General features: G+C 41.3%; 1 protein-coding gene and 3 non-coding genes across 4 annotated transcripts; all 4 read right to left on the bottom strand.

The window, feature by feature from the left end:
- Positions 1–35: 35 nt before the first annotated feature.
- LOC106612827 (T-complex protein 1 subunit zeta) lies at positions 36–14,125 on the bottom strand. Its single transcript, XM_014214354.2, has 14 exons — positions 13,857–14,125; positions 8,717–8,780; positions 8,334–8,468; positions 7,904–8,077; positions 4,238–4,341; positions 4,027–4,137; positions 3,455–3,614; positions 3,055–3,137; positions 2,667–2,763; positions 2,209–2,356; positions 1,289–1,422; positions 771–873; positions 547–619; positions 36–426 (listed from the first exon to the last, which is right to left on the bottom strand). Exons 1-14 carry the CDS (start codon positions 13,991–13,993, stop codon positions 354–356), a joined length of 1,596 nt encoding a protein of 531 aa, XP_014069829.1. The 5' UTR covers positions 13,994–14,125; the 3' UTR covers positions 36–353.
- LOC123724180 (small nucleolar RNA SNORA15) lies at positions 1,891–2,022 on the bottom strand. Its single transcript, XR_006756858.1, has one exon. It is a non-coding gene; the product is annotated as a small nucleolar RNA SNORA15 (small nucleolar RNA).
- Positions 3,838–3,968, bottom strand: LOC123724181 (small nucleolar RNA SNORA15). The gene has a single exon (XR_006756859.1). It is a non-coding gene; the product is annotated as a small nucleolar RNA SNORA15 (small nucleolar RNA).
- Positions 8,552–8,690, bottom strand: LOC123724183 (small nucleolar RNA SNORA22). The gene has a single exon (XR_006756861.1). It is a non-coding gene; the product is annotated as a small nucleolar RNA SNORA22 (small nucleolar RNA).
- Positions 14,126–14,520: the final 395 nt, after the last annotated feature.

The raw sequence follows: 14,520 nt of genomic DNA, 5'->3' as shown, positions 1-14,520 counted from the left end.
AAATGGTGCAAATGTATAACTCACAAGACTCAACATCACAGAGCCAAGCTACAGGTTTATTACATACTAAGAGTGAGGTTTATACATTCTTGGTATGATCCATAGCAAAAAACAAAACAAGAACACATTTGTGGGAGGGAAATTAACTCATTTGTGGGATGAAATGGAGTGTCCATGTATAATATGACAGAAGGGACATATCAACAAGCAGGGGAACAAGAGCATTCTCCATTCATCACCTGATGAGAACCTTCTAATACTGGTCCATTTATTCCCCTAGTTATTCTACGAGGCTGCTCTAATAACTAGAATCTTAAGCGGTAGTCATCCACAAGAGCTCATCGGTCCTGACCTTAGCCCTTCAGGGATGACATGCCTGCTCTCATGATCTCATCCACCAACAGGATGTTGCTGGCTATTACCGTGCTGTGTACAGAAAGAAAAAAAAGAGAAAAAAATCAGATGAACAGTTTAATCCAAAGGGTCATTGATTCGTAAATCTACAGGGTAATACTGATTTGAGATTTTAATAGGCTGTGTTCTTACCATGAGTGAAGGAGTTGTTTCTTAACACTGTAGTTATCCCAAACCCCAGCTTCCGAAGCAACCATTGGTTCACCTAAAGAAAGGTAATGAGTCAATTTAAAGGTCATTTTAATAGATTTTTTTATTTGACATAGGAAATGGGTATGATGTATCATGCAATTGGATGTGAAATAAATCCATATATACACCCAGTTTGAGCTTTTAGGGGAAAAAACATTCCATACCAGAGCTCAGGTCCACTCCAACCAGCTGACCACTCTCTTTGTACTCAGTCTGGAGTTTGACCAGGGTCTCCATTGGATCATACCCAGAGTTCTGGGCAAGGACCTGAAGAAAAAGAAAAAGTCAATTAGCAGTAGACAGCAAGACTTTTCTTAAAGGGTTACTTCAAGATTTTGTCAATGAGGCCCTTATGTACTTCCCCAGAGCCAGATGAACTCATTTTTGTGTCTCGGTGTCCAGTATGAAGGAAGTTAAGAGGTAGTTTCACAATCCAATGCTTGCTAACACTACTTAACAATTACGCTAGCTAGCAACTTTCTTCAAACTGCACACAGAGACATAAGTTCATCCAACTCTTGGGAAGCAGATAAAGGGTCTAATTGTCAAAATCCCAAAGTATCCCTTAATCTAAAAGCTAGATATCCTTCATTGTCAGAGTTTTATTAATAGAATGTCAAAGCATGGAAGGCATTGACAAAAATAAGAACTTAAAACCTTTCTTGTAAGACTCATTACTTACCTTAGGGATGATGAGGAGGGCATCAGCGAAAGCCTGTACACCCAGCTGAGCCCGGCCCTTCACTAACGGTTTGTGCTTTATCAGAGCATCATGCACAGCCACCTCAAAGGCACCGGCCCCTGGCACCACGCAGCCTGCAAAGTCAACACTGGGGTCAGTCTCTGAACAACAGCTGATAAGCAGTACTGAAGAGCTCAGTCAGGCACACATTGACAAACAAAATTAAGTGATTTGAGGCAAAGTGGAGTTTGAAGATGTGAATGGATGCTATCTGACCTGACTAATCAACATTCTATAGGGACTTGACAGTGGGATGTAACCTGAAATTTGTGTATGCACTAAAACTAACTACTTCGAGCGCTTAGGACTATAAGGTTCTATCTGCAAAAATATGATTCTGAGATAATTGGCTTTAAAGTTCCGAACCCTCATTGGTTTGAATGGTGTCAGCAATTCCTATCTTGTATTCTTTAGAACTTAACCACATGAATTGAGGTATTTAAAAGTATATACATAAGTAGAGAACATTGAACAGAACAAGGCTATGGCAATAAAATAAAATAAGACAAAAAAGCACATAGAACCTTGTAGTCCCAAGCTTGGCTTATATCCACTCCTCTATTGAGTAGGTGAGGCACAGGACAGCACTCACTCTTAGTAAAGAAGTGAAAGGATGCTTTTGCATGATGTCTGACTGCATCCACTACTGACAGTGACACAGAATTCATCCATGCCTACAAATCTATTTCAGCAATCAGCATTTACAGAATCAGCCACATCTTGATAAAATCAAAGACTCCCCCACTCAATCTATCATCTGACGGTAAAGCCTAACAGAGCAGGATTCAAATAGTTTCCGATTAATCCTGCCTGGAGTGCCAGATCAACAGGGTCTGAACTTCCATTGCAGCGTTACGTACCGTCCTCGATGGCGTTCTTGACGGCCCTGAGCCCATCCCTGACTGCGTCTTTGATCTGGGTCAGGGTGTGTTTGTTGGGTCCCTTCACCAGCAGGGTCACTGACCGGGGGTTCCCACACTTCTCTATGAATGTGTACTTCTCCTCACCCTGTATGGGGGAGAAACCACTACATTACATATTTCACCATCATGATATCTTATACACATTTTTCCCAAATCATAGATTTTCATAGTATTGGAAAGAAGGGACAAGGCAAGCTGATAGGCCCCTTTAGTATCCTTACTCAGTGTGGTGAATTTGGACAGTGATTACACACACACACACACACACACACACACACACACACACACACACAACAGGAGGAATTTTGTACTAACTGTTTGGGAAGCAGACTGGTATAGACCATTTATGACTGCTTGTTCTGGTCATGAGGTAAAGAACCAGTATGTTAACTCACCAGTGTGTGTTCATAGACCAGACCAGCCTGGCCCAGGCATTCTGGAGTGAGGTCTTCAAAAGAGTTCATGGCGATACCTCCACAGGCCAGGGTGAGTCTGGGGGGAGGGGAAGAGACCGGGGGCAGACAGGTCAACAAGACAAAGTAAATAATTCAAAAGTAGTAACACAGACACATTGTATTCACTCCTCCACTGAGTAGGTGAGGCACAGGACTGCACTCACATTTAGTAAAGTAGCAGTGAAAATATGCTTTTGCATTGCATCTGACTGATTTTTATCACTGACAAGAGTAACAATTGGTCCGAGCCTAAGAAGTGTACCTCAGCAAAATGCACTGTTCAAGCTTGTAAACAAACAAAGATTGAGGCAGGCTATATTTATTTTACCTTTCCATGTTCCTCCTCTTGGTCCTACGCAGAGCTACAATGCCCTCTTTGGCCAGAGCATCCAGGGAATATGGGTCAATTCCCTGTGAGGAGGAAAATACAGTTGGGTTCATTAAATATCAAAAATATAATTCCAATCAATACAACTTTATGGTGCAACACTGAATGTACTGGTCTGCTGAATACACGTGGAGGAGAATGCAGCTCCACCAATGCAGAGGTTACAGACCACACTACTGTAGCACAGAGTAAAATCCAGTGGAGCTACAAAGAAAGCACACAAGGGTGTTCCCTGTACCGTCATAGTATTGCATGAGTCTTCAAATCATTCCTTTGAAAGATTGAGATCACAGTCCACATTTCCAAAATAATTTCTTCACTGGCGAAAAAAGCAACATACCTTCTGGTTGAGGACCACAAAGCCTTTGTTGTTATCTGCACAGACTGCATTCTTGAGCTCGATGATCTTCTTCACACGCTCCTCAATGAACTTCCTCTCAGCAGCCACCAGCTTCTCCCTCTCGCCAGCACTCTTGTAGAAGAAGCCAGAGTTCACCTCGCTGAAAGTAAAGCAGCGGTTTATGCGAACGGACAGTTTATGAACCCATGCTCTTTTCACAAACTGCTGAGGACACTCCATTGGGAAAGTATACAGCATAGGCGGACACACCACAAGCCCCCTTACTGTAATAGTTACATCCTATAAATAGTGACTTTCCAATGACCAAAATTCATTGCTGCTTAAGAGCTTTGCCTCATCTCTTAAATTAACTCAACTGCTGTACTTGTATTAACTTCTCCATGAAGTAGGTGAGGGACAAGACAGCACTCACCTTAGTAAAGAAGTGAAAGGATGCTTTTGCATGTTGTCTGAATGCATCTACTACTGACAGTAACACAAAATTTGTCCATGCCTACAAATATATTCCAGATAGTTAAAGGCAAAGCTAGCTGTGCCAACATTATACTGACGTTTTCTCATATTCCAACGAGGCGTTGCAAGTGAGCACAAAGGCATCCTCCACCCGTTTCTTCATGTCAGGATGACGGGCACCGTGGTCCAACACCAGGCCTCGTATCAGCCTAGGGAGGGGACACAAAAGTCACAATGTTGGACACAATTTGAATGTACTCTGTGTCAGTGACTGTCAGGTGAGTGTGTATGAGAGAGATGTACACTCACTGTGTGTCGCTGTCAGTCTTATGCTTCATCTCCATTATCTCCACCATGAACAGGTCAATAGGCTCGTTGGGTCTGTTGATAGCCAGCACAGCATCCACCACAGCCTGCAAAATATCCACAAAGTGAAAGGGTGAAGTTATTAGATGTACTTATCATACAATCAGATGACAAGTACAGCAATTACAGTATTGCTTGATTGAGCTTGTCCACAGAGTGATTTTAAAAAATGTATTATAAAAAAGTGGCCTAGCGGCATGCTCGCCCCGGACACTTGTTCACGTTTTCTAAACGTTCTCCCAAAACCTGTCACTGAAATTCCCACTTCTACTCAGTACAACACACACATTGAATGGGAGGAAGGAATATACATCAGTAGAGGCTGCTGAAGGGAGGACGGCTCATAATGGCTGGAACAGCACAAATGGAAAGGCATCAAACACAGAAACTAAAGATGCACGATATATCAGTGAACATATCGAAATCGGACGATATTAGCTAAAAATGCCAACATCGGTATCGGCCCGATGTCTAGTTTAATGGCTATGTGCAAAACCGATGTCAAAGTTGATGTGCATACCTATATAATGTAGGTAAATTACGTAATGACGCCACGTAAAATTTTGTGCAACACAGCATTCCTAACCTAACCCACAATGTCTGCTGTGTGGATCGAGCAGTCATTTGAAAGAAAGAAAATTTCCACGAGACAACTCAAAAGGTGAAATCCATTAAACGCCAAGATAATGGAATTCATTACCCTTAACAAGCAACCGTTTTCTGTTGTGGGTGATGTTGGCTTTCGCGACTGGTCGAGCACTGGTACACACTAACGTTATCAAGTGCGCTATTTTTCAGATGTTGCCCTATCGGAGTACCAAAGTAATAGCATCACTGCTATTAGCTTCACAACATACTATGGAACGCCGTTTGGGTCTGCGTGTCAAAAATTACACCTGAAGACCCAAACGGCATTTTATAGAAATCCTGGTTGAGAATGAAACGACTGAACAAATTAACCTGTTATGGCTAGGGGGCAGTATTTTCACGGCCGGATAAAAAAACGTACCCGATTTAATCTGATTATTACTCCTGCCCAGAAACTAGAATATGCATATAATTATTAGCTTTGGATAGAAAACACTCCAAAGTTTCTAAAACTGTTTGAATGGTGTCTGTGAGTATAACAGAACTCATTTGGCAGGCCAAAACCTGAGAAGATTCTGTACAGGAAGTACCCTGTCTGACCATTTCTTGCCCTTCTTGATTATCTCTATCCAATACAGGGGATCTCTGCTGTTACGTGACACTTCCTACGGCTCCCATGGGCTCTCAGAAGGCGGCAAAAAGCTGAATCGTGGCTTTGCAGGCTCTGGCTGAAAAACATTAGCGCGTTTGGATAGTGGCTGGTCACAGTACTGTGAGACTCAGGCTCGTGCACGAGGGGATCCCATGCTTTTATTTTCTCTCTCTTTGTACGTATACACGCTTTCCTGGTCGGAATATTATCGCTTTTTTACGAGGAAAATGGCATAAAAATGGATTTTAAACAGCGGTTGACATGCTTCGAAGTACGGTAATGGAATATTTAGAAATTCTTTGTCACGAAATGCGTCGTGCTCGTGACCCTTATTTACACTTCGGATAGTGTCTTGAACGCACGAACAAAACGCCGCTATTTGGATATAACAATGGATTATTTTGAACTAAACCAACATTTGTTATTGAAGTAGCAGTCCTGGGAGTGCATTCTGACGAAGAACACCAAAGGTAATCAAACTTTTGTAATAGTAAATCGGAGTTTGGTCAGGGCTAAACTTGGTGGGTGTCTAAATAGCTAGCCGTGATGGCTGGGCTATCTACTCAGAATATTGCAAAATGTGCTTTCACCGAAAAGCTATTTTAAAATCGGACACCTCGATTGCACAAAGGAGTTCTGTATCTATAATTCTTAAAATAATTATGTTTTTTGTGAACGTTTATCGTGAGTAATTTAGTAAATTCACCGGAGGTATGCTAGTTCTGAACGTCACATGCTAATGTAAAAAGCTGTTTTTTGAGATAAATATGAACTTGATTGAACAAAACATGCATGTATTGTATAACATAATGTCCTAGGTGTGTCATCTGATGAAGATCATCAAAGGTTAGTGCTGCATTTAGCTGTGGTTTTGTTTTTTGTGACATTATATGCTAGCTTGAAAAATGGGTGTCTGATTATTTCTGGCTGGGTACTCTGCTGACATAATCTAATGTTTTGCTTTCGCTGTAAAGCCTTTTTGAAAATCGGACAGTGTGGTTAGATAAAGGAGAGTCTTGTCTTTAAAATGCTGTAAAATAGTCATATGTTTGAAAAATGGAAGTTTTCGTATTTTTGAGGAATTTGTAATTCGCGCCACGGACTATCATTGGATATTGGAGCAGGTGTTCCGCTAGCGGAACGTCTAGATATAAGAGGTTAATTAACAACGAAACAGCACAGCAAGTAAGTGAAAGAAATCGGTTTTGTTTATGTTTTACTGGGACATATGGGACATATGAAAATGCCAACAAAATTACTTTTGTGTCAGTGTGGTGTGTGTAACCTTTATTTAACTAGGCAAGTTAGTTAAGAACAAAATCTTATTTACAATGACGGCCTACCCCGGCCAAACCCGGACGACGCTGGGCCAATTGTGCGCCGCCCTATGGGACTCCCAATCACAGCCGGATGTGATACAGCCTGGATTCGAACCAGGAACTCTAGTGACGCCTCTTGCACTGAGTTGCAGTGCCTTAGACCGCTGCGTCCATGTGTGTGTGATAACTATTTAACTGTACTAGAATGCTTAAAAGGCTGCAATTTTTAAATATCGGTATCGTTTTGTTTTGGAAAGGAAAATATAGAATATTGTAATCGGCACATCACTAAATGAAACCATGTGTTTGACACCAATCCAAGACACCAATCTGGATGAGCTCAAATGTAAAAATCTAACAGAAGACTCATCAGGTTCTGCATCCCCGCTCGTCATCACGGCTAAATTATATACATTTTTAAAACTGACGGAGGAACAGACACGCGTGAAGAGCGAACGGAGAGAAGCAGGTGAGAAGGGTGGCTGGTAGGGGATGCGGCTGGCAGATTACAACTGCCACATGTGATATGCGCATAAAAGTGAAGTGGCTATTTTTGGACGTGCGCATTCAAGAGACTAGAGACTGTTGCTTAAATTCACCTATATTTATAAACAAAACTGACTTTATAAACATTTTATCAACAGGTGCCATCAGGTTCTTTAGAACGGTAGGGCTGAAAAAGTCAGTATCATATGAAACGTTACTACGGTATTCTAAAATGTTGGTATCATAAGTATCATAATGTTTTGTTACTGGTATAGAGTGCAACAGTACCTGACTCAAGTAACTCAGCTAAAATGAATAACATGATTAGAATGCAATAAGTTTAAAATCAGCTGTGTTTGCTTAAGATGGGGAAAAAGTGTGACATCACGACGTCCCACACGGACTGGAGTTACCCATCCCTGCTCTAAGTATTTGAAAGATGTCAAATCGTTTGAACACAGATCTGGACAAGTGCTTGCTTGAAGAGCAATAAAGTAATGTAAGCCAGATTCAAGAACTCTCCAACCCACCACTCACAACTAACAGTCAAACACACACTCCTACCTCTGTGAGGAGATCAGCCAGCTCAGCATGGACCTTGGTTCTGAGGGAGGTGCGGGCTACGTGGATGAGGGTCTCTCTGTCCATCTCTCTGGTCACCTTCATCTCCTCCAGCACCTCCAGAGCCTTATCCTTGGCTGCCTCAAAACCTTCTGCTATTATCCGTGGGTGGAGACCCTTTTTGGTGGGGGAAAATCACATAAAACCGGTTGGGGGAAAAAGCACAGGAATAGGGGGTTAACTAATGGTACTGGGATGCAGATTCTGAAACCTGCTTTAGTGGCACTGATTCTACATTTATCAATTAACTATCACACAACCTTGCTAAAAATGAAATTCTTGATCAAAATCCCTTCTTTCAACAAGGAAACTACCAGTGTTGGAAAGGGTATTTCAATGAATTGTTGGAGGCTTTCCCCAAGCCAAATCTCACCTCTGACACATACAGGTCTGCTTGTTTCAGGAGCTCCCCAATGATGAGCACATTGGATGTTGTACCGTCACCTGTGATGTCATCCTGTGCCGTAGCCACTTTGGCAATCAAGGATGCTGTCGGGTGCTGGATTTGCTGATTGAAGAAAATACATAAGTGTCAAAGCAAGAATATAAAGCAATCCATCTCACACTTAGAAAGGTTACAGCTGTTAGATGAAATGTACTGGTCTGTTGAATACATGTGGAGGAGAATGCAACTCCTCCAATACAGAGGTTACAGACCAAACTTTACTCTAGCACAGAGTCAAATCCAGGGGAGATACAAAATAAGCAGACATGGGTGTTCACTGTGCATCAAACTCATGGGAACATTTTTCTTACCATTTCGTGCAACAAGACATTACCATCTTTGGTCAGCTTTATGTCACCAGCCCCTGATACAAGCCTGCAAGCAAGCACACAAAAATGATTTGTTAGAGAGACATGTTTGCATATTTAATACATTACTAGATGCATTGTAGGCTTATGTCTCTAATCATGTGTATAGCTAGAAGGCAATAAGACTAGTTGTATATAAACTATGATACAGTCAGCTTTTAAGTTAGTGTCTAAAGGGCCTAGGTGTCTGCTGATTATCCTTTCTAACTAATACCATTGGTCAGATAATCCAGTGCCTATTGTAAAACCTCTCCCTGATATTCCAGCCAGCTAAATCAAAGCCCTTGATCATAACTCAGTTCCATTACACATAAGAGTCATTGGACAAAGGCATCTTCTGTATGGGTGAGTTTTGTTAGGAGTAGAGGTCAACCGATTAATCGGAATGGCCGATTAATTAGGGCCGATTTCAAGTTTTCATAACAATCGGTAATCGGTATTTTTGGACACCAATTTGCCGTTTTTTTTTTTACACCTTTATTTAACTAGGCAAGTCAGATTAAGAACACATTCTTATTTTCAATGACGGCCTAGGAACAGGGGTTAACTGCCTTGTTCAGGGGGGATTTGGGGATTCGTTTTTGCAACCTTCTGGTTACTAGTCCAACACTCTAACCACCTGCCTTACATTGCACTCCACGAGGAGCCTGCATGGCAGGCTGACTACCTGTTACGCGAGGGCAGCAAGAAGCCAAGGTAAGTTGCTAGCTAGCATTAAACGTATCTTATAAAAAACGATCAATCTTAACATAATCACTAGTTAACTACACATGGTTGATGATGTTACTAATTTATCTAACGTGTCCTGCGTTGCATATAATCGATGCGGTGCCTGTTAATTTCTCATCGAATCACAGCCTACTTCGACAAACGGGTGATGATTTAACAAGCGCATTTGCGATAAAAGCAGTCGTTGCACCAATGGACCTAACCATAAACATCAATGCCTTTCTTTAAAATCAATACACAAGTATATATTTTTAGACCTGCATATTTAGTTAATATTGCCTGCTAACATGAAATTGTGTCACTGCTCTTGCGTTCATTGCGAACTAATTTGCCAGAATTTTACGTAATTATGACATACCATTGAAGGTTGTGCAATGTAACAGGAATATTTAGACTTAGGGATGCCACCCGTTAGATAAAATACGGACCGGTTCCGTATTTCACTGAAAGAAAAAAACGTTTTGTTTTCGAGATGATAGTTTCCGGATTCGACCATATTAATGACCTAAGGCTCGTATGTGTGTTTATTATATTATAATTGAGTCTATGATTTCATAGAGCAGTCTGACTGAGCAGTGGTAGGCACCAGCTGGCTCGTAAGAATTCATTCAAACAGCACTTTCGTGCGTTTTGCCAGCAGCTCTTCGCAATGCGTTGCGCTGTTTATGACTTCAAGCCTGTCAACTCCCAAGATTAGGCTGGTATTACCGATGTGAAATGGCTAGCTAGTTAGCGGGTGCGCGCTAATAGCGTTTCAAACGTCACTCGCTCTGAGACTTGGAGTAGTTGTTCCCCTTGCTCTACATGAGTAACGCTGCTTCGAGGGTGGCTGTTGTCGATGTGTTCCTGGTTCGAGCCCAGGTAGGAGCGAGGAGAGGGACGGGAGCTATACTGTTACACTGGCAATACTAAAGTGCCTATAAGAACATCCAATAGTCAAAGGTATATGAAATACAAATCGTATAGATAGAAATAGTCCTATAATTCCTATAATAACTACAACCTAAAACTTCTTACCTGGGAATATTGAAGACTCATGTTTTACATTTACGTCATTTAGCAGACGCTCTTATCCAGAGCGATTTACAAATTGGTGCATTCACCTTAAGATATCCAGTGGAACAACCACTTTACAATAGTACATCTATATCTTTTTTTTTTGGGGGGGGGGGGGGGTAGAAGGATTACTATATCCTATCCCAGGTATTCCTTAAAGAGGTGGGGTTTCAGGTGTCTACGGAAAGTGGTGATTGACTCCGCTGTCCTGGCGTCGTGAGGGAGCTTGTTCCACCATTGGGGTGCCAGAGCAGCGAACAGTTTTGACTGGGCTGAGCGGGAACTGTGCTTCCGCAGAGGTAGGGGGGCCAGCAGGCCAGAGGTGGATGAACGCAGTGCCCTTGTTTGGGTGTAGGGCCTGATCAGAGCCTGAAGGTACGGAGGTGCCGTTCCCCTCACAGCTCCGTAGGCAAGCACCATGGTCTTGTAGCAGATGCGAGCTTCAACTGGAAGCCAGTGGAGTGTGCGGAGGAGCGGCGTGACGTGAGAGAACTTGGGAAGGTTGAACACCAGACGGGCTGCGGCGTTCTGGATGAGTTGTAGGGGTTTAATGGCACAGGCAGGGAGCCCCACCAACAGGGAGTTGCAGTAATCCAGACGGGAGATGACAAGTGCCTGGATTAGGACCTGCGCCGCTTCCTGTGTAAGGCAGGGTCGTATGCTTTCATATGTTCCCATGTTGAGCAAGGAACTTAAACGTTAGCTTTCTTACATGGCACATATTGCACTTTTACATTCTTCTCGAACACTTTGTTTTTGGATTATTTAAACCAAATTGAACATGGTTCATTATTTATTTGAGGCTAAATTGATTTTATTTATGTATTATATTAAGTTAAAATAAGTGTTCATTCAGTATTGTTGTAATTGTCATTATTACAAATAAATTAAAAAAAATGTAAAAGAGAGAAAAAAAAACCCCAAAAAAAGAGGAAAAAATAAAACAAAATAAAAATCGGCCGATTAATCGGTATCGGGGGGGTGTTTTTTTTGGGTCCTCCAATAATCGGTATAGGCGTTGAAAAATCATAATCGGTCGACCTCTAGTTAGGAGCCCAGTGTTCGTTCTGAACATTAACGTGCATTGCTGGCAATATGGTTTTGGAAACCTTATCTTTCATATCAGCGAGAAATAATTTTCAAAATACAAAAAAGTTACATTGATAAACACCTTTATTGGGTTAGTGGTCCCATATGGTCATATCTCCATGTTACAGCGCGTTTTTATGGAAGACAGAGGGACCACCTGCGCTAATTAGCCATCTAGCGTTAGCCATCTACCAAACACCTGTGTGTAACGGAAGGCCGCCAGAAACGTGTTGTCACTGAAAAATGCAGCTGGCTGCAACTGTGAAAGCCGGTTAAAAGTGTATATTTTACATTTGTGAAATTATTTTGATGTGATAAGAAAGTCAAGGGCTTCATGTTTCTAGAACCATAGCGCAATTGAGAGTCGATTCACGATTAGATGGAGCATTTGGCTGTTTTGGCTGCCAGAGCCAGTCTACCTCTAAAAAGAACATGTGATGTTCTTAGACCTTAAAGGGATACTTTTGGATTTTGTCAATTAGGCCCTTTATCTACTTCCCCATCCGGGTCTCAGAGAACTTTGTATGATTCTTTACATAATGCCGAGACCCACCATTTAGTATGTTACGATTCATATGGTATGTATTAATTTGTGGATGTCCATCACCCATGTAATATGATATGTTATGAATTACAATTTGTAAGATATGTTACGAATTTAAAACATTTACAATATGTTAAGAATTTGCTAAACATATGGTATGTTACAAATTCCAATTAGTTGTGGCTAATGTTAGCTTGCTGGATAACGTTACCTAGGCTAGGGGTAGGCTGAACAATAGAACGAGTCAAAATTCACCCAAGGCTGAAAATAGCAAAAGAACATTGGCTAAACTGGAACACTTGCGTGAGCCCATAGCAAATGAATGGAATGGAAGGTTCGCAGAGGCTGTTTTGACTGGAGTGATGCTTAGAATTCCATTTCGCCTAAATGGCACCAAAAAAATGTATCCCTTTTATTTGACCACTACAATCTGTTCTTAGGACAAAACTGAAAAATAACAACTTGTGTAGAAAGTTAACATCCGCACCTCAATGGTGCCAAGTGTGCTTATGTCTGCATAAAGAGGAACTGGGATTAGAACGTTCGGAACGCGAGTTGGTGCCACAGTGCTAAACAGAACTAATAGGAGCTGGCAGGGTGAAAAATTCCCTAAGGCCTGTTTATTCATGATTACTTCAAAACTATGGCAGGCAGCTGGGACATATGGTAATATTATGAAACTGGGCTCCACCGCGGATGCAATTAACTCGTTTTTATTAGAAAAAAAGCATTGCTAAAAATGTCATGTGTCCAGCATACTAGGGGTTAGATTATGGTTAAAGATAAGCTTCACCCATTTTTAATGTTATATTGTTTTTGTGCATCTGAGTGTTCTATCGATTCCCAGGGTCATTTCATGTTTTCATGTGTATCTGAGTTATTGGAGTTCAAGCAGGCAGAAATCCAGACAGTATGATTTAGCACTGTGATAGAGTTTGCAAAGCTGTCATGAAGGCAAAGGGTGGCTACTTTTAAGAACCTCAAAATATATTTTGATTTGTTTAACACTTTTTTGGTTACTACATGATTCCATGTGTCAGTTCATAATTTTGACGTCTTCACTCTTATTCTACAATGTAGACAATAATAAAAAAATAATAAAAACCCTGGAATGAGTAGGTGCCCAAACTTTTGACTGGTACCGTGTGTGAGATATATATATATATATATTTTTTTTTTTAAATACTTCCCACGGCTATGCTCAGACTTTTAGTGATTGTTCTAATGCTAGTGCATTGCTCAATTGTGCTAGCGCTAGTTAGCAACTTCATTCAAACTGCACGCAGAGACATACCACGAGTTTAACGTTACCCGACTCTGGAGAAGTAGATAAAGGCCCTCATTACCAAAATCCTGAAGTATCCCTTTAAGGAGTAATACTGTACTAGTAACGGTAGGTTCCTATGAGTATATATTCGGCTAGCTAAATCAAAGCTAACTAACAGTAACGTTAGTTAAAACAAGTATTTTGGAGGTGGCTAGCAAATCCACTATCTAGTAAGTTATGAGTTTCTTAGAAACTACTGTCTACAATGGATCTGACAAAAGAAAAATGTTTAATACCATAAATGGCCTACTGGCTGCCAGGCTACCACGATGCTAGCTACAGCTAGCAGCAGTAGTAGTAGTAGTAGCATGCTAGCTAGCATGACCAGTCGCACTCACATTTTCATTGTTCCTTTTGGTCCCAAATTACTTTTGAGCACATCCTGAAGACCACGCGCAGCACTGATATTTACTGCAAGAGCGGCTTGAGCACGGGCCACCTCAGCTTTTGGGTTTAATGCCTTTATTGCAGTCATGGTGTAAACATGAGCTATTCAGTTAATCCACGCTGTAGAATTTACAGTAACGACTAAACTAACAGAGGCCGGTTTCTGGAACTCTCTGGGCTTCACGTGCGGAAATTGACAGAGTGGTCCCGCCTTACTGTATTTCATTGGCCAGCTGTTAGACGGAAGTCCAAATTACCATGATTGGTGGAACAACAGTTCACTCAAAAATCGAAAGAAAGAGTCAACCTGTTTCTTCACGAGATTCAATTTGGCGCTGAACTGGACATAATACAAATCTGTTCAAACTGAGCTGTTTATAAATGTATGTGATTTACAAATCAATTAAAAAAGTGCACTGCGCCTTTCTAAGCTCTACCGTCATGAGCAACAACGTTGTATTGCACATGTGTAAAATGACATGTTATGAGTATGAACATAAAAAGCAAATGTAGATGTAAAAAGAGACTGTCATTGGTCACACTGTCAAAAAGACAATGCAATTGGTGGCGCTATACTGATCGTGGCATGAGGCCACCACTGCGTAGTGGGTAAAC

The sequence above is a fragment of the Salmo salar genome, chromosome ssa09 (assembly GCF_905237065.1).
Source record: "Salmo salar chromosome ssa09, Ssal_v3.1, whole genome shotgun sequence".
In the NCBI taxonomy this organism is placed as follows: Eukaryota; Metazoa; Chordata; class Actinopteri; order Salmoniformes; family Salmonidae; genus Salmo; species Salmo salar.
This window is presented reverse-complemented; position numbering and strand designations above follow the sequence as displayed.

What these genes read in the sequence shown, in the direction of transcription:
- LOC106612827 (XM_014214354.2), bottom strand. Translation starts at nt 13,993, where the DNA reads ATGACTGCAATAAAGGCATTAAACCCAAAAGCTGAGGTGGCCCGTGCT. An exon ending in AAGAGGAGGAACATGGAAAG is followed by an intron (nt 2,764 to 3,054) that starts GTAAAATAAATA and finishes CCCTCCCCCCAG; the next exon opens with ACTCACCCTGGCCTGTGGAG. An exon ending in CAAGAACGCCATCGAGGACG is followed by an intron (nt 1,423 to 2,208) that starts GTACGTAACGCT and finishes TTGACTTTGCAG; the next exon opens with GCTGCGTGGTGCCAGGGGCC.